General features: G+C 53.4%; 2 protein-coding genes across 3 annotated transcripts; both read right to left on the bottom strand.

The window, feature by feature from the left end:
• Nucleotides 1–516: 516 nt before the first annotated feature.
• aimp2 (aminoacyl tRNA synthetase complex interacting multifunctional protein 2) lies at nt 517–4,750 on the bottom strand. Of its 2 annotated transcripts, none has more exons than XM_056287959.1 (4): nt 4,476–4,750; nt 3,238–3,456; nt 2,606–2,840; nt 517–1,440 (listed from the first exon to the last, which is right to left on the bottom strand). In XM_056287959.1, exons 1-4 carry the CDS (start codon nt 4,596–4,598, stop codon nt 1,052–1,054), a joined length of 966 nt encoding a protein of 321 aa, XP_056143934.1. In that variant the 5' UTR covers nt 4,599–4,750; the 3' UTR covers nt 517–1,051. The 2 variants fall into 2 exon arrangements, with proteins under 2 accessions (XP_056143934.1, XP_056143935.1); XM_056287960.1 differs by having other exon boundaries at nt 4,584–4,750.
• A 10,820-nt stretch (nt 4,751–15,570) lies between these two features.
• pvalb8 (parvalbumin 8) lies at nt 15,571–18,001 on the bottom strand. Its single transcript, XM_056288762.1, has 4 exons — nt 17,938–18,001; nt 17,580–17,712; nt 16,274–16,383; nt 15,571–15,596 (listed from the first exon to the last, which is right to left on the bottom strand). Exons 1-4 carry the CDS (start codon nt 17,996–17,998, stop codon nt 15,571–15,573), a joined length of 330 nt encoding a protein of 109 aa, XP_056144737.1. The 5' UTR covers nt 17,999–18,001.
• Nucleotides 18,002–23,954: the final 5,953 nt, after the last annotated feature.

Raw genomic sequence — 23,954 nt, 5'->3', positions numbered from 1 at the left:
ACACATTTACATAATTGCTTTTGTAATTGCATTATTTTGAACGTGTTATCTACTCCCGATGGGACGGGACAAGACTGAAAATAAACGGGGATTTTTTAGGCTTTGTACACAAGGTACCACTTCAGTCTTTACTGTAATGACAGAGTTCAGCAACTCTAAATATTAAAGGCCTGATAAATTCATTCACAGGCAGAATAAACAAATACTGAACTCATTCTGAATGGTGGCATGCTTTCATTTTAGATAAAAATCAACAGCACACATCTAAATTAAACCCGCATTCCTACACAGTAGACAGCTGATGATGTATGGCTTTATCAAAATGTTAAATTCAATTTCAAACTTGCACACCGGATGTTGAATATCAACTAAATGTTGAAACTAAATTCTTATCATTTTGCCTTTCTAATTTCATTCTGTAAACGGCTATCCTGCCACCTGTTGGACATTGAGAGAAGTACATCAGACAAAAAGTCAAAACGAGTCAAACCAAGGAACTAAAAGCCCAGTTCAAAGTTTGATCCAAAGAGTAAGTTTTAATGTTTTAAGAAAAACAATACCACAAAGTATTACTTTTTCGTACTGCACATATTACCTCAGTAGGCCCTGCTGCCTGCAAGTTTCCACCGTTCAGTTTTAAAACAGCTCGTAAAACCCATGCCACACACAGCATCTTGAACACAGTCATAATAGGCACAACGTGGGAGGGAGATGTACAGTGTGTGTGTGTGTTTACCTTTGACTTAACAGCATTTATTACTCTTGACTTACGCATAACCAAAGCCCCGTCCGTACAGTCCTCTCATACTTCCTTCCTCACAGAACATCAATAATCCCTTCTGATACAGCAGTGCGAAGTGGTGGAAACAAAGGTTAACTTTTTTCCCATCACTACACCAGGCTGCTGTTAAGGTGAGGAGGGAAGCATTCGAAGAGATTTCAGACACGGCCTTTGAATTTCAATATTCTATCACCTTTCCTCCTCACTCTCTCTGTATGGAGAATTGAACACCCTTCTGGGGCAGGTATCTTGGTTAAGGGGTAGTTCTGGTCAACGCAGCAGGGGTTTAATGGGGCGGAAGTGACCCAGGTTGTCACAGGCCTTTAGCCACCGCTGGACATTAGCCGGGGCAGATGAGACCGATCCACTCTGCAGGGCACAGCAGTAACACGCAATGTCGGCCAGGGACAGCTCGGGGCCAGCGAGCCAGGGGTCACGGCCCAGGGCGGCGTTGAACGCGCGGAGTACGGCGGCCCGTTCCTTAGCACCGCCCTCAGCCAGCTGGAAGAACGCCGTGTCCACCCAACTGTCCACCAGCGTGGCAAGAGCTGGGTCGCTGGGGTAGGGAGCCAGTAGGCGGAAGAGGAAACGCGCTACATTGGCCTCACCTTCAATGGTGCACATGTTCTGCACGCTGAACTTCATTTGGAGTTTGGGGACTGTTTAAATGGAGAAAGCACATAAGAAATGAGAAAAATACCTGTCAGATAGGACACAAAGACATCTTGAACAGAACTTCTTAAGTGACATTTAACCATGGCCATAGTGATTATCCAGGTGAAAACATCTGTACAAGTCACAGCAATCCTCCTGGCACTTAACAGCTACACTATATAGCTCTGTTTGTGCTGGGGGACCCGATCCTTGGGGTGGATCAACTTCTGGTGCAGCATGTTTTGGGGTTTGAAAGCAACTGAGAAGCGGTGTTTGGAAAATACGCGTCTCAGCTTTTCCGACACTCCCACCACATACAGATTCACCACTGGTTTACACTTGGGCAGCTGTTGTCCTTCTGTCTTCGATCGGCTGGTGCACTGTTTGCACGTCTTCCTGGCTTTAACAAACGCCCAGTTAGGATAACCACACTTAACCAGGGCCTGTTTAATGTGGGATTTCTCCCTTCCCCGGCTGCTGTGTCGGTGATGACGTTGTCAGCTCGGTGGTACGGCGTCCTGATGACTCCTAGTTTGTGCTCCAGTGGATGATGAGAGTCAAACCTTAAGTACTGATCAGTATGTGTTGATTTATGGTAAACATCAACAATCAAATGTCCCCCATCACCAACTGCAGTGTAAGAAGGCTAACCTGTCATTTTTCACATCCTCCCTGGTGAACTTTAAGTGGTTATCCACAGTTAATGTGGTCCATCCTGAGATTTAATTTTAACCCAGGTGTCATCCACAAATCTGAACCAATGGCTAGGTGGTGTCCCTGGATAGGACATCAGAGCCTCTTTTCCATTTCCTCCATATACAAGTTGGCCACTACAGGTGAGACTGGGGAACCCATAGCACACCCGTGCCTCTGCCTATAGTACTGCCCCCTGTATGTGAAGTATGTGGACTGAAGACACAGCTTCGAGAACAGACACACTTGGTCAGTGTTAAAGGGTGGTCCTATTGCTAAGGGTAGGGTTTTTTTGTAATTTCATACAGACTACCTCAACTGCTTAATCGCTGCTTCGTTCCTGCGTGTTACTGCTCAGTTTCTCCCTACCACACTTTCAAACAGCTCTTTACTCTGTTATTGCAACCAGACTCATACATCTCCTGTTTTCATCACTCCTTCACTAAAGCCATTTTGCTTGCATCTGCTGTGCCCTACCATCTTTCCATATGAGGGTGAAGCCCAGCTGAAAGCGTTGACGGATGTAGCTGTCTGCGTGGCCTGGACCAAGGCAGGAAAGCAGCTGTGGGGGCACCCCAGACACTGAAGAGTGGGTGTGGACAGTTGAGAGCACCTGGTAGCGCTGGCACAGCAGCCCGTGGAGCACCAGTAGAGTCAGGGGAGGGTGCGCTGGGTTGGCATTAATGACGATGTCCCGGAGGGCACCTGGGTCCTGTGGCAAACAGAATGAGGGGCTTTATGGAGAGTAACTAAGGGAATATATATCTGGGCCGGTGTAGCTCACGGGGCATTTATCCAACAAACCATTGAGGTTCATAATCAAATCTATCCTCAATATGTGACAGTTCCAACCTGACTTGTTTATCCCGTTTCTGTATCTCCTCCCTCATCAGTCAATGTGAATGCGTGTAATAATGAAAACAAAGAGGAAGGGAAAGCTATGCCTGGGGCAGACGGGATGATGGAGTGCCAAGTTTTTGCTACCATTTCATCTGCATGTTTCATGTAAGCCAATTTAAACAATGTTAACATGTACCAAAATTTCTGCTTATCCCAGATGCAGAACAGAATGTAGCCAGTGAGCAGAAACGCGGCAATTTGTCTCCCACCTTGCCCAGTAGCGTGTCCAGGTCAGCGGTCCCTGCGAAGAGTGTGGAGCTGTGGCTGTTGGGGGACAAGCTGCCGCCGACTGTCAGGTCCAGGTCAGCGTCTGGGGTGGTCACCGTTTTGGCCAAGCCCTCCACAGCTGCCTTCAGCTCATAAAGTTTCCGCATGATCTCATCCTGCCGGGCCTCCAGGGCTTTGACTGCCGGCTCAACATCCCCATTCTGAAGAGACAGAGAGAATCAGAATCACAGACTTTTATTGCCATGCGCATTGCATGCAGCAGGAATTTCACTTGGCGCTGCTAAGTGCTTAATACAAGCGTGGTCTTCAGTAAAATAAAGTAAAAGAGTGTGTGATAGCTATATACGTACGTATGTGCGTGTGTCTATACACACACACACACACACAGCTAAAATATACAGTAAACAGTACAATTCTATATACAAATGAATTGAGAATTGGTTAACTTAATGCCAGCAACATGTATAAAATCATGTTGAGGTTTTAGTGCGCCCACAGATTACACAGCACTGGAAGGTGTATCCAGAGTGCCTCCATTAATTTGTTCTAAACCTGACGAAGCCTGAATAAATTCACACACAACCAACGTGAGACAGTAACGCGGCACGCAGCTCCGTTCCCCTTACAGCGGATAAGAAGACGACCTAGACGACAGAACTGAGGCGAGTCCAGAAATGTGCCCCATGACGGCAGCTAACGCGATGCGAAAAAGGGCACATGTGAGGGATGCAGCGGGGTTGCATCATCCAGGACCACCGTGCACGTTAGCCGACATGACCGACCGCTAAATCGCCACGGCAGGCTAACCCGGCTAGCTAACGCCGCGCTTAGCCGAGGGGGTCGCCACGGCGGGCTAACCCGGCTAGCTAACCCGGCGCTTAGCCGAGGGGGTCGCCTCGGCGGGCTAACCCGGCTAGCTAACGCGGCGCTTAGCCGAGGGGTCGCCACGGCGGGCTAACCCGGCTAGCTAACGCGGCGCTTAGCCGAGGGGGTCGCCACGGCAGGCTAACCCGGCTAGTTAACGCGGCGCTCAGCCGAGGGGGTCGCCACGGCGGGCTAACCCGGCTAGCTAACGCCGCGCTTAGCCGAGGGGGTCGCCACGGCAGGCTAACCCGCTCGCCGACGACAGGGCGACAGGCTCCGGGTTAAGCGAGTAAAACACACAGGTGGGGTAAGAAGCCACTCTGGGGGGGCAAAACGGGGCAAGTTACAGGTTTACCTGGAGTTGGTAGCGGCAGCCGTCCCCCTGCTGCGTGTGGATATTGGGCAGCTTGTACATGCAAACGGGCAAGTCAACCTTTATCTCACCCCCGCAGGTGGGCTTTACCTGGTACATGGGCATGGCTGCCGGACGCTTAGCGATATCCAACAAAAGACAACAAAATTAAAAACAAAAAAATCCGCACCGCGGCTCTCCTGCGGGAGACGAGCCTTGACAGACAGCGGCAGCTAGTCGACGTCGCATGCCCCCTCAGCGCGGACGGAGAGGGGCCTCCTCCGTCACTTCCGGGAAGAGGCGGAAACCGGGGCGGGTCGGCCCGTTCCGCCGGGTGGGGGGGTGGGACGGGTAACTCGCCCGGGAAGTTGTCGTTTCTCCACGCATAGTTTGACTTCGGCCGGCGAGGAACCTCAGTAAGACGTTAATGTCGATAAGTGCGAGATGCGAGAATCATGCGGGCGAGGACAACAGTGAGTTGTAAACGCATCCGCGCCGGTCTACTCCGAGTGGCTCACTCTTGGTACACTAGAGGGCGCTGTAGTATCAGAGCGCACGTTACTGGTTTTTTATTATTATCACCGCAGCTGCTTTTCTGTGCTCAGTATCGTTCAAATGATGGCGTTGGTTTACTTGGTGCGTTTAACTAGGCTGTGGAGACTTTCGCGACTCCTGGATATGATTATGCTGCTATTAATTTAAGAAATACTCATCTTAAATATTCTGCACATTAAAGTTGTGCGCTAAAATAGCAAAAAAATCTGCATGTTTTCTGATTCGCTCAGTCCATATTCCTAGATAAAAGTAATGCAGTGTGATGCAATAGTCTGGCTATAAATCCTACATCACAGACGTTTTAATGTATGTTCAGCGGTGGTTGACACTGTTTACAAGAGGTATTTTGTGTAACCTAGCTGTGACGGTGTACTTAATATTAGAAATTCCTCTCACAAAAATATTCAGCAGCACCACAAGGTATAGCCCCCAAAACTACTTGTTGAATCAACACCTCCATAAGACAGTTTCAACAAAAACTTAACATTACAACCTTCACTAAGGTAGGTTCAATATGGACATGTGTGTGGGCCCTGTGTGAAGGTCCTGGCGGCCTGTCCAGGGTGTCTCCCCGGGCCTGCCGCCCAATGGCTGCTGGGGTAGGCTCCAGCATCCCCGCCACCCTGAGAGCAGGATAAGCGGTTTGGATGATGGATGGATGCGTGTCTATAACCAGAAGTTTAGATGCACAGGTTTTTTTGTTTTCCGGCGAGCGCAGTAAATCTTGCTAATCACACGACCTCTGCATGATGGAACAGTCCAATTCATTTTCAGACCGGTCATCATGTTCAGATATTATACGCTCAGACACTTGGTTCATCCTCCCCATCTCACGGCAAAGCCCATCAGGTCCATGTGATGGCATTCAGAAAGACTGCATTTAAGCTGCAGACATGAACTGCAAGCAAGCTGCAAAATTTAACCATAGAACAAGTAATTCACATTTCAAAACTTTCTCTCTCTCTCTCTCTCTCTCTCTCTCTCTCTCTCTCTCTCTCTCTCTCTCTCTCTCTCTCTCTCTCTCTCACTCTCTCAAAAAACTCTGCCAATCTCCAATCTGGTAATTTTCCACTGGTACACTTATGTATACGTAGAATTAAGTTGGACTCATGCTAACCTTTTGCTGTTTGTTGCTGAAGTTTTCACCAAACGGTTACTGAAATGGAGTTGCAGAAGCTCAAAACATGGTGTAAATTGCAATTTTATCTTTGCCTAAAACACAAATGGCTTTGCCTCTTGAGCCTATGACTTGGTGGTGCTATTGCCCGCTGATATGCCACGTCTTATCAGTGGCCTCTTCCAATTTAATCATATGGCACCCAAATATGAGCATTTTAAATTGTTTTTGCTATGGATGTGCACAGGTGGAGCCTGTGCCAGATGCTGTTTTGGGCCTTTAGCAGTGCAGAAGACAACATATTGTTGCACCTTTCATCTACATGGCTCTGTAGGGGGCCGGTGCACACCCAGACAGCATCCGGATGTGGGCCACTTCAGGCAGTGATGCGGCACTGGTGGCCTCCTTCTGGCCCTGACAAAATGGATGTGAGCCTGAAGTGGCCCACATGTATAACAGCAAATATGGCCCAAACATGCCAAATCAAATGTGGGCCTTTTTTGGCAAAGCTGCGGTGCTCTGGGCAACATGTGATCTGGATGTGACCCTGAAGTGGCCCGTGTGGTAAATGGTGAATATGGCCCAAATATCACAAAACAAATATGGACCACCTTTGGCAAATATGTGGCACATGCGGCATCGCTATGGCTTGGTTCTGGCCCAGATCTGGCAAACAGGAGAGGACCGCCCAAGTGCCGTCATTCCACGCGGTATGTGGGCCGGAGGAAGTGTCGGGTGTGGGACGGGTCCGGGCCACAGCAGTTTTACTATCTGGGTATGAGGCGAATCTTTTTCTGGACATGCCTTGCTTTTACACAGACCATAAATTATTCAAGGAATTTGTTTTGCTCACATTCAGAAATACATGACACCCCCAGATAAATCAGATACATTTAAAAAGTTAATTTAAATGCTTTGCTGAGAAATATCCTTGATGTACAGGAAACCAGCATGGTCTGGCGTTTCTCCACAGTGCAGAGGCTAGCTCAGGGGTGCCCCGATATTTATGCTTAAACGTGACCCAGATAGCAAAATCAATCCGCCTGGACTGACTGCAGGAAAACACGCCCGGCCCTCATCGGTAAGCACTCGAGGAGGCGGTGACCTGGCCTGATTCCCGTCTCCTTTAACGTTCCCTGTCGCGCTCACCGTCCGTCCTCGCTGTCAGCTCCCTGTCAGAAGGACTGGTTTAGTAGTGTTACACACTTAAGCCACGTCCTCCCCGCTCTGTCTCCAACACAGCCAGGGGGAGAGAGAGAGAGAGAGAGAGAGAGGGAGAGAGATTTAATTAAAACACACAAGTGAGTTTGGCTTTCCGACAGCTTGTTAACCCTGAATAATTCACCGTTTGGTGAAGTTCGGTAGCCGGGGGGTGGGGGGCGGGTGGTGTTCCACCGTCAGCCTGGTCCCCTTGTTGGTCGGATCTGGTGGCCGGAGTATGAGCTAAGCTGGAAAACCGAGAATGGGGGTTTGAAACCTGACAGTGAACAAAACAAGACTTCTCTAAACCATGTGGGCACGAGGGCAGCAGCGTCTGGCAGGCCGCAGGGAGATGTGGATGAGCACGTGTGTGTGTGTGTGTGTGTGTGTGTGTGTGTGTGTGTGTGTGTGTGTGTGTGTGTGTGTGTGTGTGTGTGTGGCCCACATGCTGGGTGACTGTGTGTAGTTTGCTGAGTTAAAGGGACCGCCGCCAACAACTGACGGTGGCGTCGGTTAGTTCATTAAAACTGGACCTGAGTTCCTCTGATGCCGCCGCTAAAACCTGACAATTTCATGTAAGGCCCACAGCAGCTTCAGAGGGTTGCACAGGTTTTCCTAAAGCTTACATGTACAGTCCAGTGGACTCAGTACACACGCTTGTTTCTACCCACTCATTTTGATAAAGATGTCGAAGAGTAGGAAAAATAGAAAAAACTATATGACAAAGACAACACAGACTACATTATAGATAGAATAGATGAATGGATGAATGGATAGATAGATAGATAGATAGATAGATAGATAGATAGATAGATAGATAGATAGATAGATAGATAGATAGATAGATAGATAGATAGATAGATAGATAGATAGATGGATGGATGGATGGATGGATGGATGGATGGATGGATGGATGGATGGATGGATGGATGGATGGATGGATGGATGGATGGATGGATGGATGGATGGATAGATAGATAGATGGATGGATGGATGGATGGATGGATGGATGGATGGATGGATGGATGGATGGATAGATAGATAGATGGATGGATGGATGGATGGATGGATGGATGGATGGATGGATGGATGGATGGATGGATGGATGGATGGATGGATGGATGGATGGATGGATGGATGGATAGATAGATAGATAGATAGATAGATAGATAGATAGATAGATGGATGGATGGATGGATGGATGGATGGATGGATGGATGGATGGATGGATGGATGGATGGATGGATGGATAGATAGATAGATAGATAGATAGATAGATAGATAGATAGATAGATAGATAGATAGATAGATAGATAGATAGATAGATAGATGGATGGATGGATGGATGGATGGATGGATGGATGGATGGATGGATGGATAGACAGTGCTGCCAGGTGTGTGTCACGCTACAGCCTCCCCCCAGACACCGACGCCAGACTTGGCTGGTAATCCCTCCTCCTCCCCTGCTCTCAGCTGCAGCAGACAGTCCCCCTCCATTATCCGGCGATGGCAGACTAGTGACTCCCGCCGTCTTATCTGATGGTGCCTTCTCATTTGGAAAAAATCCGCAAAGTGCCCGTCTCAGCCCCACCCTCGGTCCGAGGGCGCGTCTCCCTCCGCATGCAACGCCTGCCCGCTGCGGGGGTGGAGGCGAGGCGAGGCGGCGGCCTTGACCCCGAGTTCAAGTCTATTCGGTGAGCACGCCTCCTCCCGTCAGCCGTCACACCGTGTATGAGAGACTCTGGACGGTGGTGATTTGGGGAAATCTCTCTCGCACGAACACCCTGGCCATGTGAAAAGGGACGGCTACTGATACGGGCGCGGCTTATTACTCATTGATGGGGAGGGCCCGGCCCACGGACATCATCGGCACAGGCGTAAGACGGATGCTTGTTGGGGAACAGAGGCGGCACCGTCGAGGCCCTGCATTATGAATGGCGTTCCCGAGCAGAGCTCGCCCGGCCCATTCAAGTCGTCCTAACACGCCAGTTAAATCTTTCACGACGCTCATCCCCGTCGAGACTATCGGGTGACGTGGGCGCATCGCACCGACGCCGCGAGGCCGCAAAAGATTGGGAACGAATCAAAGATGTGACCGGCGCTCGTGGCGCCGCGTGCCCCGCATGCACGGGTGAGACGCGGACGGTTTAGCGTCCCCCCCCCCACCCCCCACCCCACCCCCAACGCATCAATTCGTTATCAGTGGAGGATGGGGTGCCCATTAAAGTTTCACACAGACTTAATAAGTAAGGTGAGCCTGACACTCCTTTCTCGCTACGAGTTTTTGGTGACAATGAAGGGGACGGCATCAATTATGTAAGTGGCCAGAGACGAGCAGAGCCGGCCCGCCGTGGAAGGCCCGGCCCGGCTCCCCCCCCCGTTCACCGCGAAGGGTTCTGTCCACATGCAAGTCCGGGGAAGAGACAAAGCATGGTCGCCGTGGTTGCAGCTTTTGCACAGTTTTACAGGATAAATGAGCTCCTTTCTTCCCCCCTTACATGGCCACTCTCTGGCGTGTGGCGGCGAGCCGTCCTTTAATGGCTGTAGCGTTTCGTTGGTGTCACCGGGCCCAGGTTGCTTTTGGGATGCCCTGCCAGATGCCTGTCCGTTGCTGTCAGTCCTCAGCCTCGGGCCTGCGGTGCCGCATCCAAGCAGTGCCGGTACGGTGTATCGCTCCCCCTCATTTGTTAGCATGGCGGCCCGGTGGCCCGCACTGTTGCCTCACAGCAACAAGGTCCTGGGTTCGAACCCCAGGCCGTCTCACGTCCTTTCTGTGTGGAGTTTGCATGTTCTCCCCCCGTGCCTGCGTGGGTTTCCTCCCACCGTCAGAAAGACATGCGTGTTAGGGTTAATACCCCTGCCCTGCCCGGATAGCAACACTGCTGTGGGCCCGGACCCGTCCCACACCGACGCTTTCATCCGGCCCACATACTGCGTGGAATGATGGCACTTGGGCGATCCGCTCCTGTTTGCCAGATCTGGGCCAGAACCAAGCCATAGCGACGCCGCATGTGCCACATGTTTCCCAAAGGTGGCCATATTGGTTTTGTGATATTTGGGCCATATTCACCATTTACCACACGGGCCACTTCAGGGTCACATCCAGATCACATGTTGCCCAGAGCACCGCATCTTTGCCAAAAAAGGCCCACATGTGATTTGGCATATTTGGGCCATATTTACTGTTATACATGTGGGCCACTTCAGGCTCACATCCATTTGGACAGGGCCAGAAGAAGGCCAGCATCACTGCCTGAAGCGGCCCACATCCGGATGCTGTCTGGGTGACCAAGGCGAGGGAAGGAGGAGGTGGCGTTGGTCCCCGGGTGCTGCCGCTGCACGGTAGGATGGGTCACGTGCAGAGAAGGAATTTCGAGGTATGCTTGCTGACGACGACGAGTAACGTGTCTCCTCAACTTGTTACTGCTTAACTAAAGAATCCATGGTCCCGTCCATCATGAGGGGACACGGTTCGGCGCTGTGGCCAGAAACATAATCCCACATTCCTCAAATGATTCCTTTATCCCGTCATGCCCTCAGGTAGCTCTTCCATTTGGAATTATATAAGACCATCGCTGGATTTACCTGGAATCCTCCTTCCCACTGCAGCCACCACTCCGCTGTCCCACGTGTACTCTCTCCACCGGGTTTTCCAGCAAACCGTAGACACACGACAGAAATCTTGTATATTTATTTCCTCACTAATATGTGGAAGAGAATCAAAATAACTCATCGCCTATTGACAGGCGTCATTGTTTCTGAGGCCAGCGGTGGAAAAGACATCCTCCGCCAACCCGTGTCCACGTTGCCGTCCAAACAGCAAATTCCGTTGATGGTTTTTTTTCTCCTCACATTTGCACCGTCTGTCTGCGTCTACATGAGCCGCCGAGCATTACTGCCCCGTCATAGCTGCCCCGTCTCACAGAGACAGACTGTAATGTTGATACAGACTCTCTCTCTCTCTCTCTCTCTCTCTCTCTCTCTCTCTCTCTCTCTGTCTGTCTGTCTGTCTGTCTGTCTGTCTGTCTGTCTGTCTGTCTGTCTGTCTGTCTGTCTGTCTGTCTGTCTGTCTGTCTGCCCTTGAGCCCACATAATGTGCGTGTCACATTATCTTGTTCTGCTGCACCACGGTAGGACAGCAGTCAGCAGTGACCTGTTGGCTCACGTTTCCTTCCTGTAAACCACTCACTGCTCCTGACCCACAGGGGTCATGGCCCCATTGTGTGTCCCCCCGGCTTGTGTTACCCACTGGCTTCCCCAACCTTGTCCCTCCACGACATTGTCCTCGCCCGTCTTGGCTGTCCTTCCCTTCCTGCTCGTCGCTCCGTCCAGCGTAGGCCAGGGCAGCAGGGCCAAGGGTCAGAGGCCGAAGCATCGGGTGTGGTTTGATGCTGGGCCGCACTATGCATGTGAAATCAGTGTCTGTTGGATGGCCGCTGATCTGTTGCTCAACCCGTCTGTCTGTTTATCTGTCTGTCTGTCTGTTTGTCTGTCTGTGTGTCTTTCTGCAGGTCTGTCTGTCTGCCTGTAGGTCTGTCTGTCTGTCTTTCTGCAGGTCTGTCTGTCTGTCTATCTGTCTTTCTCCAGGTCTGTCTGTCTTTCTGCAGGTCTGTCTGTCTGTCTATCTGTTTTTCTCTAGGTCTGTCTTTCTGCAGGTCGGTCTGTCTGTCTGTCGGTCTGTCTGTCTGTCTGTCTGTCTGTCTGTCTGTCTGTCTGTCTGTCTGTCTGTCTGTCTGTCTGTCTGTCTGTCTGTCTGTCGGTCTGTCTGCAGGTTTGTCTGTCTGTCTTTCTGCAGGTCGGTCTTTCTGCAGGTCGGTCTGTCTGTCTGTCTGTCTGTCTCTCTCTGCAGGTTTGTCTGTCTGTCTGTCTGTCTTCCTGCAGGTCTGTCTGTCCGCCCGTCTTTCTGCAGGTCTGTCTTCCTGCAGGTCTGTCTGTCTGTCTGTCTTCCTGCAGGTCTGTCTGTCCGCCCGTCTTTCTGCAGGTCTGTCTTCCTGCAGGTCTGTCTGTCCACCTGTCTTCCTGCAGGTCTGTCTGTCCGCCCGTCTTTCTGCAGGTCTGTCTTTCTGCAGGTCCGTCTGTCCGTCTGTCTTTCTGCAGGTCTGTCTGTCCGCCTGTCTTTCTGCAGGTCTGTCTCCCTGCAGGTCTGTCTGTCCGCCCGTCTCCCTGCAGGTCTGTCTTCCTGCAGGCACACGCAAAGTGGTACCTTTCCGGCTCTCGGCAGCGTGTTTGGTTTTTCCCCAGCAGCACCTGACCTTTAAATCTACCGTAAATATATCTGGCTGAGCTCCACGGCTCCACTTTAATTACCGCGCCGTCCCGCCATCGTCTGAACTGGTTCATACACGATTTGTGACGGCAACATCCGTTTGTCGGTAATTAGAGTGCCAGGTAGGATTGTGTGCTGAACCCTGTGTCCTTCGGAAGGTTTTGGATGTCACGAAACAGCTGACCCAACTAGGCGGCAGATGCGTCCGTATGGTAACGGACATGGCAGTTCATTAGACTCGTATTCTGGTAATTGCGTATAAAGGAGCTCCGAAATAAAATGCGCCGTTGTCGAGAATTCCAAACGTTGGGGTTTTTTTTTTTTTAGTGTCGGCAGCTTTGTTATATGAAACTAAACACCCACTTGCATCTCCAGTGTAGGAGTGGTTGAGGAAGAGATGCACTGCAGCGCCGCGATTATCGCAGCACTCCTACCCGAACCCAGCAGCGGCGGCAGCAGCAGCAGCGGCAGCAGCAGCAACGGGCCGCGCTGCTCATCCCCGCAGCCCCGCAGCCCCGCAACCCCGCAGCCCCGCAGCCCTGCAACCCCGCAGCCCCGCAGCCCCGCAGCCCTGCAACCCTGCAACCCCGCAACCCCGCAGCCCTGCAGCCCCGCACCCCGCAACCCTGCAGCCCTGCAGCCCCGCACCCCGCAACCCTGCAGCCCTGCAGCCCCGCAGCCCCGCAGCCCTGCAACCCTGCAACCCCGCAACCCTGCAGCCCTGCAGCCCCGCACCCCGCAACCCTGCAGCCCTGCAGCCCCGCACCCCGCAACCCTGCAGCCCTGCAACCCCGCAGCCCCTCATCCCTGCAGCCCTGCAGCCCTGCGCAACCCTGCAACCCCGCAGCCCCGCAGCCCCTCATCCCTGCAACCCCCGCAGCCCTGCAGCCCTGCAGCCCTGCGCAGCCATGCAGCCCCGCGGCCCCGCGGCCATGCAGCCATGCAGCCCCTGCAGCCATGCAGCCCCGCAGCCCTGCGCAGCCCCGCAGCCTTGCAGCCCCGCAGCCCCGCAGCCTTGCAGCCCCGCAGCCCCGCAGCCTTGTGCTGATGCCAGGGCATGCTCGGTGTTCCCGGGCAGCAGGTGTCTGCGGTAATGGCCAGGTCCTCCCTATAATAAGCAGAAATCCTAAATGATACTAAAGTGCCACCTCCGGAGGGACTCCGTGGCGCTCCGCGTCGCGGCGGCCTTCGACGCGCGAGTAAACAGGGGGGGAGGGAGGGGGGGGACGGGGGACGGGAACGTGGCAGTTAGTTTAAATCCCGTGAATCCTGTAAGTGCAGCGCGTGAGCGAACTGGTTTCTATTTAAAGTCCCTCGGAGGTGGTGAGCAGAGGTGGTGGCGTGCTCAAACCTGTGTCTAAGACCGGGGGTGGTAACGGACATACACGTTGGCGCGTACTAAGCGGGGGCCGTGATTTGAGCGAGGGCTCCGTTAGATACGTGCTGCGGCGGGTTGCCGTCGGTGCTGGTCGGTCCGCTGAGGGGAGCGCTGCAGATGTGCAGTTAACCTGAGCGAGGCGTCTGCAGCGGCTGCGGTTACCGCCTCGCGCCCTCCCGCTCTGTGACGTACAAATACAGATGTGCAATGCTGTGTCTCTCTCTGTCGATGTTTGTGCGTGTTTTTATGCATGTGTGTGTTTGACTGTCTGTGACTGTGTGCGCATTCATGTGTCTGTGTGTTGCGTACGTGTGTCTGCACTTGCAAACACACTTATGTGTGTGTGCGTGGTGTGTGTGTGTGTGTGTGTGTGTGTGTGTGTGTGTGTTTCCTCCCTTGGCCCGAGCAACACAATGGTTCATCTGGGTTTTTCAGCAAGGCTGAGGTCAGGTGTCACTTGATCTGTCCACACTGACACGCAGATGTCCATCAAGGTCACGTCCACTGCTTTTCTCTACTCTTGTTATACCGCCGCCTTTGTCTGTCTGTCTGTCTGTCTTTCTGCAGGTCTGTCTGTCTGTCTTTCTGCAGGTCTGTCTGTCTGTCTGTCTGTCTGTCTGTCTGTCTGTCTGTCTGTCTGTCTGTCTTTCTGCAGGTCTGTGTTTCTGTCTTTCTGCAGGTCTGTCTGTCTGTCTGTCTGTCTCTCGCTCTCTCTCTCTCACACACACACACACACACACAAGTGCACGTGCATGTGCACGTACTCGCGCGCGCACACACACACACAACCCGTACAAACAGTCGCGTGCTGACGAGGTCACGTCAACACGCCGTGTTCTGACACTGTCTGGTTTACCGTCAGGTTAAATGAAGCGAATGAAGACTGAAGGAAACATTAGGACAGGAAATAGAGGAGACTGCATATGTGTGCGTGTGCGTGTGCGCGCGCACATCTGAACGTCGGTGCACATGCACGCGTGCGTGCATGCATGAACCCGCACGTCTTGCAGGTGAGCATGCGCATGGCGGTGGAACGACGCTTCCGCCTGACAGGCATTTCGGCAAGAAGCTCCAGCGTTTCAGGAAGCAGGTTTTGTAACCGGTCCGCTTATGTAACCGCCTCCCTCGAAAGTCCCACAGTAAGTAACTACATAATAGAGTCAATTACATCATGGTCAATGCCATAACAGGCTGCAGCATCCCGAACACAGGCCTGAGTAGAGGCGCAGCGGACGAAGGAGAATTATGCTTAAGTGAGAAATAACGAAAACAGCGAGCAGACATGGGTTTTTATTCATTTATTTTTGTCATCTATTTTGATAAATGGTACATTTATTTGGGCAATTCAACATGATGAGCGGTCTAAAATGTATGAAAAAAAACCAAACTAAAAATACTGCTGATAAAATGGGTGTCTAAGGACTAGAGTGAGGCTTGCAAAGCAAAACAAAAATTAAAATAAAAGGTGATGTTTTTTTTTTTGTCTATCCGGATTGAGAGATGACCAACTAAATTAAAAGAGTCCTTCCTTTCAGTCATGGAATATAGAGGAGGCAAAGACAGAGCGATGAAGTCCGCCGGTTTAGGACAAGACCATGGCCTGGAACTCTGCAGAGGGGGGAGAAGAAACAGAAATACATGAGCAGTTTCCTTTTTCTTTACACAGCTGCATGACACCTGTCTGGAGACCGCGTTAAGAACTGACTAGGGATTCATCCTCTAGTCCCCCGGGAGGCCCTGTGACGGCCTGGCGGCCTGTCCAGGGTGTCTCCCAGTGGCTGCAGCCTCCCGGGACAAGCGGCTTGGATAATGGATGGAATGGATGGAGACTCGGTCAGTATGGCGAGCTCCCATATGGTGGCCTTACTGCGACAGCCCCAACTTGGTATTCACCACACGTGAAAGATCCGTGAGAGGGTTCGCTGACCTCCGAAGTCAGGGGTTGGAAGCGCCGCCTTTTGCGTTCTGGTGGTGCAACACAGTGTTGCTGCACCGTCCGTCGCTCCATCTCCTTGAGGAGCCGGGCCAGAACATTTTGCTCAGGGTGATGTGGGACGTAAGCAGGGCCACTACCCCTATATGGCAATCACTCTCGGGGCCTCAATAATTTAGTGGTCAGAGATGCTACTCGTATTTCTTGCATAACCCCCCCACCCCCACCCCCCACCCCAATAGCTGTGCAAGACTCTAGATCCCTATGGATGTCTGCAAGTCTGTGTTTGCATGCTGCGTCCCGGCTGCATGCACAGGAAGTGTGTGTGTGTGTGCAGGGCGGAAACGCTCACCGTCGACGCCGATCCTCCCATCGCTGTCGTCATCGGCAGCGCACAGGAAGGCCTTGGTCTCGGTGTCGGTGAGGACACGAGCCCCGGGGGAGAACCTCTGGAGGAAGAACCTGCGATCCGCACACACAAGCCCAAAACACAGCGGTTAGGAGAAGACGCGCCGGCAGGACGCGGGAAGTCAGGTCGGGACTGAGTTGAGGATTAAACACTTCCGCTGTTAGTTACGGTAAAGATGGAGAGCGCACGAGTAAGGTGACGCGTGCGATGTTAGTCCAGGTACTGTGGTTATGCGGGCTTTGACCGCGTTGCTTCCGTTCCGGGGGCGTGTTGCTGGTGGGAGCGTTTTTAGTGGAGGACGCAGGAGCGCGAGAGCGGGCGGAATAATGAGCGAAGTGGCACGCGGCGTTGAGATGCGTCGATATCGAGCCGTTCGGACCTGAGAATAACCGAAGAAGAGCCCGACCGCAACCCGACGGGGCTTATCTTTGCCGCGAAGAAGAGGTTTATATTTAGTGTGGAACGACGGGAGTACGGTAGTCTACTGCACAAATGCTGCACAAATGCTGCACAAATGCTGCACTAATGCTGCACAGATGCACATATGCACAGCTGCACAGCTGCACAGCTGCACAACTAACTGCTGCACAGCTGCACAGCCGCAACTACGGCACGAGAGCGCGTCAGTTCGTGAGGAGCTCGTGAGCAAAAATCGGGAGAATTTAAGCGCGTGAAGCTCACGGGGCAAACGCGTCCGCCTTAACTTCACAGCGGGTCAGAGGTTAGGCCTGATAAGAGCACACGTCGCCGGTTTGAATCCTGTCACACGCTGTCACGTAGTTTGGACTTAACGACGGCATAATAAACTGTCACGTTTGAAAATCAGTCATCGTCATCGCTGTCCATGCAGCGGCGGATGGTGCTAACGGGTCTTTTTTTGGGGGGGGCGCAATTTAGCCAGGAGCAGCACAGCTGACAGCTGCTTTAACGTCCACGGAGTTATTAAGAAGGATACTGTAGCAGAACCTGAAGGCTGCACTGTCCCTCTTAATAACTTAATAACTCTGTGACTGTGTGGACAGTAACGCAGCTGCAGGGTGTGCTGCGCCAAGCTACATTGCGCCCCCCCCCCCAAAATTGTTTGCACCAGCCGCCACTGGTCCATAGTTCAAAATCTTTTTTTGTTTGTTTTTTGGAGCGCTACCCCCTTAGTGTCATCTAACTGTAACATGTTTTTTGGAACAAATGCCCCAGTGGGGGAATCCAGGGCAACGCAACATGGAGCCTGGCTGTTCATTTCAAAACTCACTTCAGTTCCTCCTCCTCGATGAAGCCGCTGCCGTCGTTGTCCAGTAACCCGAAAACCTTCTTCACCTCCTGGGGGCTTTTCTTGGTGAGGCCGCACAGCTGGAAGAACTTCTTCGGGCAGAACGAATCCGGTGCTGGGGGAATCAAGATCAAGAGCAAACAAGCGTTCATTTTCCTCATCCTCACCCCTCGTCTTCATCATTAATCACAGGAAGGAATCGCAACATATTCACGTGCTTATAGACAAGGTGTGTTAGCCAGCGTGTTTGCCCGAGGACTTTGGGGCAATCGCTCAGCCCCCTAATTTACATTGTGTGGGGAAACAGCATAGAAAGCGTGAGGCTGGTGGAAGACGATACCTTGGCAGTCCTTGATGGCGCTGTCGATGGCGTCAACGGAAAGGATAGATGAGAGCGACATTTTAATCCTGTCGGAGGAACAACCACAGTGAATTATTAACACATCCCGCCGGGTAAAAGTATATAGCACAGCAGCCTATCGCCCCCTCGGCTGAGCGGCGCGGGGCAAGAAGGGCGCGCAGGTGAACCAACCAGTCCAAGCCCGCCCCCCCCCCGCCCCTCCTGACGCGCGGCGCTCCTGGGTTGGTGGTCCGCGGGCTGTTTTCCGCGGGTTTTGAACGCGCCGTCGACCCCCAAGTGTTTTCCTGCGGAACAGGATATCGCAGCCGCGTCCTACACACGCAGGCTCAAGGCATCCCACCCACCACCACCCTACCACCACCCCCACCCCCCCCCTTGTGAGGACCAATATTGTCAAACGAGTCAACTTCGCCTTTTACGCACAGGGACGCGCCGCGTACGCAGCTTAAAAACAAGTCCTATTCTCGTAAAATCCCCGTAAAATAATGGACAGATAGAGCAGTAATGTAGCCACGTGTTAACTTTCTTACAGCCGAGGGATGATACCCCCCTCCTCCTCCCCTCCTTCCCTCCGTCCCCCTTGGAGTCGCACCAGACGCAACGTGGAGGCAACTTACCGCGTTGAGGTTCTCGCCCGGCCGGGGATCCAGAAGAGAGGTAAGGCTATATGTGGTGGCCGGAGTCCGTCAGGCTGGATTTATATAGGTCTGATTGCGGGGACAATGGGGACCGACTTGAGTTACCTGTCTACGGATCAAGTTCTACCTGCCCGCCCCGATCGGATTTCTTAGCCAACTAATTAACCTTTACTATTTATAACGCCGCGGGGCAGCGAGACCGCACCGTGGACATCTGTACCGCCCTTGTAAATGGCAAATTAAGTCAAATGTGCATTATTCTTTCTGCCCACCACTCCCTCCTTTCAACCCCGGCCAGGTCTCCTCCCTCCCTCCTCCCCACCTCAGCTCTATAGTAGCCCACACCGACTGTGGACTGCTCTCTCTCTCTCTCTCTCTCTCTCTCTCTCTCTCTCTCTCTCTCTCTCTCTCTCTCTCTCTCTCTCTCTCTCTCTCTCTCTCTCTCTCCCCCTCCCTCTCCGCCGCCCATACAGATATGGAGATAGCTCTTTAATCGACAGGAGCCCCCCCCTCCCCCCCAGAACGGCACATCTAAGCATCGCACCACTGCGTATGCGCGAATTTATCTTCCCAAAACGATGCCAACTGGGAACGGAAAGCCTGCTGGCATCCAACCTCCTCGTAAGTCGTTTTTAGCACGAAAATCGGATTGTGTGTGTGTGTCACCGTTTTAATGACTCCCGCGAGGAGGAGGAGGAGGAGGAGGAGGAGAGGAGCTTTGGCGTGAGATGATGAAGTCGGCCGCGGCGGAGCGCGCGGCCCAGCCGCGTGCCCAACCCCGTTCGCCGCTGTCTTGGGCTTAACACGTTTGCCCAAATTTTATCGTTCCCTCGTAGTCTGCCAGATGGAGGGTCAGATTATCTCGGCCCAAATCTAATGTGACCCCCCCTCCCCTCCCCCCTCCCCCTCCTCCCCTCCTGGGTCACACGGACGTAATCATCGCTGATCACAGGATGTCGCGGGACGCCGACGCTTTGACCTTCTCAGCGCCTCACACTGCGGGACAGGTGCGCGGAGGGAAGTCGCCGCCCCGCTCTCACCAAAACCATGCTGATTAAGGGGACCACAAGGTCACCACCCCCCCTCTCCCCTCTCCCTCTCCCCCCCACCCCCTCTCCCGTCGCCGCGCTGCCTCGTCCTGATGATTCGGCATCATGTATAGTGTTGCTGGGTATTCAAAAGCCATCACGCAAACGGAGGTTTTGGTTGGAGGAAGGGGCGGCGGCGGCGCGCGCGGGGGGGGTTGTGTGTGGCGTCCACAGAGGTCACGAAGGGCCCATGCCAGAGCTCCTGCATCACGGTGAGCGTGCTCAGCCGCCTCGAGAGGTCCATTTTTTGGGGGGGTTTTGGCTGCCGCTGCTCGGTATCCGCCCCCGTCGTAATCCGGTCCGGTTCCGTCTCTGCTCCGTTTAATGACCCGTTTGTCCGTCCGTCCACGTGTGCGCCCTTCAGTCCACGTGTGCGCCCGTCAGTCCACATGTGTGCCCGTTTACGGGGAGAAGAGGGAGTGATCCGGGTCCGGGATGGTTTCTGAGAGGACATGCGTCGCCCCCCAGGGGGTCTGGCACAAAAAACGAACGCAGGGGCCATTAAGCGTTACTCCTCCGAGGCCGCTCACTGCAGCACTTTCAGAGGAAGGTTGTTCCTCAGTCACTGGACAAGGAGGCTACCTGCAGGGCTGCAGCGTGCGCGTGCACGTGCGCGTGCACGTGCACTTTACGCACAAGTGCGCGTATTTGAATCACCGGTTTAAACGGCTGTTGTGTGAAAACCCACAAGCCCGGGTTATTTTGCATTACGCAGTGTTGCGATGTTGGGAAAACGGAAGAATCCGCACCGCCAGAAGCGGCACCGGGACTGGGACGCTCTCAAACACGTCCGCTGCAGCGGGAGCGCACACGGGCCCCCCCGCGTGCCAGGTATTAGCACGGTGTTGTGTGGATAAACATGTACTAATTTACGCAGGTGGGAAGCTCGCCACGGATCTGGGTGCCGGTGCGTAAACGGAGCTTGCACATCTTGGTAGGATCCACACTCACGAACCCAGAAGGACTTGCTCCACACTCAACCTTAGAATATTCTCTGTTGACCCATATATGTTGTCCAGTTCCTTAAAGAGTGCAAGTCCGAATGAAAAGTTCAACTAAAACATAGCTGTCTCTCATTTTGGAGGAGGGGGGGGGTGCTCTTTTTCTTTTTTCCCCTCTCGTGAAAGTATCCTCCGCGCATTCGTCTCATCCATCATCCAAACCGCTCATCCTGCTGTCAGGGACGCAGGGACGCTGGAGCCTATCCCAGCAGGCATTGGGCGGCAGGCGAGGAGACACCCGGGACAGGCCGCCAGGCCATCACAGCCCAGCCCCCCCCACACACACACACGCACGCACACGCACGCACACACACACACCTAGGGACAGTTTAGTACGGCCGAGTCGCCTGACCTACATGTCTTTGGACTGTGGGAGGAAACCCACACAGACACGGGGAGAACACGCAAACTCCACACAGAGGACGACCCGGGACGACCCCCGAAGGGTGGACTACCCAGAACTTTCTCGCTGTGAGGCGACCGCGCTAACCACTGCGCCACCGTGCCGCCTCCCCCGCACATCCGGTCCAACTATTAAACCATTTCATATCTCAGTTACCAGTGCAACGGTATCTACAGTCACATTTCATTCGGGCTTTTAGCAGATGCGGTCTGTCCAAGGCGACTTGCAAGAAAGTCAGTAAGTGCGTGTGAGAGGCTTTGATAGTGCGTGTGAGAGGTCTGATAGTGCGTGTGAGAGGGTTTGTAGCGCGTGTGAGAGGTTTGATAGTGCGTGTGAGAGGTCTGATAGTGCGTGTGAGAGGTCTGATAGTGCGTGTGAGAGGTCTGATAGTGCGTGTGAGAGGGTTTATAGCGCGTGTGAGAGGTTTGATAGTGCGTGTGAGGTTTGATAGTGCGTGTGAGAGGTCTGATAGTGCGTGAGAGAGGGTTTGTTAGTGCGTGTGAGAGGCTTGATAGTGCGTGTGAGGTTTGATAGTGCGTGGTGTGAGAGGGTTTGTTGGTGCGTGTGAGAGGGTTTGATAGTGCGTGTGAGGTTTGATAGTGCGTGGTGCGAGAGGGTTTGTTGGTGCGTGTGAGAGGTTCGATAATGCGTGTGAGAGGTTTGATAATGCGTGTGAGAGGGTTTATAGCGCGTGTGAGAGGGTTTGATAGTGCGTGCGAGGGAGTGTAAGCTGAGAATCGTGGCCTAGACGGCCTCTCACAGTAATTATCAGATAAATATGAGTATACACCAACTGGCGCAGATAATAGGGCGAGACACAGTAATCATACGTCCAAAGGTGCAGCGCATTGGTGTGTAGGTGCGCCTCAGAGCGTGGAGAGGAGGGCTCAGGGGGGCTCAGGGGGGGCTCAACGTGCACCTGCACGCTGCTGCTACAAGCCAGAAAACAGGCAAGTAAGCTGTCACGTGCAAACAAAAAACGTATTTACAGCAAACTCGATAACGTCATGTTGTCATTCTGAGTGTTTCAAACGATACACGCACACATAGTCGCACGCTGCGCAACGATTAAACGAACAAATGTGCGTTGCGCTGCAAGCCCGTTTTCCTCTGCGTCTTTGTGCGCAACGGGTCATCCAGACAAGAAACGATCCGGGTGGACGGTAACGGGGCTGGCGGACGTTTTGCGCATTTCCGCATATTTTGCGCACCCGCAGCGCAGCGCAGCGCTCGTCCCCCCCCCCCCTTGTTGTTTGTGTTGCGCGCCTGACCCCGCTGATCCTCCCGGTCCGTGCGCCCTGTTGTAAACGGGGCCGCTGGCCCAGCAGACGCCGCCCGGCCAGCGGCCCGCCGAGGCTGTTTGCACGGAGCTGCGCGCCAAGGCGCTGATGGAGGGAAACCCAATCAGCGGCCCGCGGCTCTGCGTGAACAAGAGCCGAGGACACCGGATGGAAAGCAGCGGCGAGGCTTATTACCCACAGCCGGTGATGTCAGGCGCCATGCTGATACCCCCCGCCTCTACGGTTACCGGCCGATCATTTATTCATTCACATTTGCTAATTCTCAGCCGGCCGAGGGGAGCTCCCTCCGAGCCGGGAGGAGGCAACGACTCGGCTCTGCAGAGCTCTGGCTCATCGCAGGCGGCGTTCTGGTCTCCGCAGCTTCAGGGTCCTCCCGTCTTAATTTTCCTAATTCTCACGGCCCGTGGGCTGCAGTAAAGCGGGCTGTCCACTAGTGGGCAATAGAGGGTCTGTGAAGGCAGACGCTGGGGGAGAGAAGGAGCAAAGTGAAGTTGTTCACGGATGTTGTGTTTTGCAGGAATGAAGTACCCCGAACCCTGTGACCCCCTTGGTCACCTTACTGCAGGGCCTGCCTCCTCCCTGCGTGACGTAGGCCGCCTCATTTGTTTGTTTGCTTCAAACGGATCCGTGAGTAGGAACCGTCGTTGTTTTTCCTGCACAAGCACAACACGCAGGTGAGCTCCCACTTTGTGTCCCCCCTCCGTCCGAGGCGCTGCTCTACACAAACGTCAACGCCGGACTTGGCGCCATCTAGTGGTTAAAAGAGGTAGATGCATGCGCACCTATGTACCCCCCCCCCACCACCACCACTGTCCCCGGCTTCAGCATCGCTGCTGAATAGACCCCAATAGACAGCTGTAGTCAGCTTACTTTAAGGGATGCCCCCCCTGCCACCCCCCCCAAAAACAGCAAAGCCTTTTTATTCGAAGTGCAGGACACCTTCGACCTATTATAAAACAATAAGCAATGACCAGTTCAGGTTCAAAACATCGTCCCCCCCCCCCCGCATTGCCTGGGAGCTGATGTGGTTCCGGGGTGAACCGCTGCTGGGGGTCATTCACTAGTACACTTTAGTCCCTTCAGACAGAACGGCCTGCCGGACAGGGCGGCACCGTGGCGCAGTCGCCTCGCGGCAAGAAGGTCCTGGGTTCGAGCCTCGGGGTAGTCCGACCCTCCGGTTTCCCCCCACAGTCCAAAGATCCTAGGTGTGTGTGTGTGTGTGGGCCCTGCTAGGTGTGTGTGTGTGGGCCCTGTGATGGCCTGGCGGCCTGTCCAGCGTGCCCCCCGGTGACTGCTGGGTGGGCTCCAGCATCCCCTCGGCCCGGAAAGCAGGATCAGTGGTTCGGATCATGGATGGACCGGTTCACCTTCAGGTGGACAAACCAAAGGTGGGAGCTGTCCCCATAGTGTTGCACCTGTCCACGTGGTGTCAGTATGAACAGCAGTCTCTCCTCTGTGTGTGTGTGTGTGTGTGTGTCACGAGTGTGTCCCGCACTGTAGTTGGTGACTTAAAGGGCTTTAAAAAAACAAAAGAGAGAAAAAATATTGGGGTAAAAATACAATGA

Source organism: Lampris incognitus, chromosome 10 (assembly GCF_029633865.1).
Source record: "Lampris incognitus isolate fLamInc1 chromosome 10, fLamInc1.hap2, whole genome shotgun sequence".
In the NCBI taxonomy this organism is placed as follows: Eukaryota; Metazoa; Chordata; class Actinopteri; order Lampriformes; family Lampridae; genus Lampris; species Lampris incognitus.
This window is presented reverse-complemented; position numbering and strand designations above follow the sequence as displayed.

What these genes read in the sequence shown, in the direction of transcription:
- aimp2 (XM_056287959.1), bottom strand. Translation starts at nt 4,598, where the DNA reads ATGCCCATGTACCAGGTAAAGCCCACCTGCGGGGGTGAGATAAAGGTT. An exon ending in GCTGCCGCTACCAACTCCAG is followed by an intron (nt 3,457 to 4,475) that starts GTAAACCTGTAA and finishes CTGTCTCTTCAG; the next exon opens with AATGGGGATGTTGAGCCGGC. An exon ending in CACCCTCATATGGAAAGATG is followed by an intron (nt 1,441 to 2,605) that starts GTAGGGCACAGC and finishes CCATTTAAACAG; the next exon opens with TCCCCAAACTCCAAATGAAG.
- pvalb8 (XM_056288762.1), bottom strand. Translation starts at nt 17,998, where the DNA reads ATGTCGCTCTCATCTATCCTTTCCGTTGACGCCATCGACAGCGCCATC. An exon ending in ATCGAGGAGGAGGAACTGAA is followed by an intron (nt 16,384 to 17,579) that starts GTGAGTTTTGAA and finishes TGCGGATCGCAG; the next exon opens with GTTCTTCCTCCAGAGGTTCT. An exon ending in TGGGAGGATCGGCGTCGACG is followed by an intron (nt 15,597 to 16,273) that starts GTGAGCGTTTCC and finishes CCCCCTCTGCAG; the next exon opens with AGTTCCAGGCCATGGTCTTG.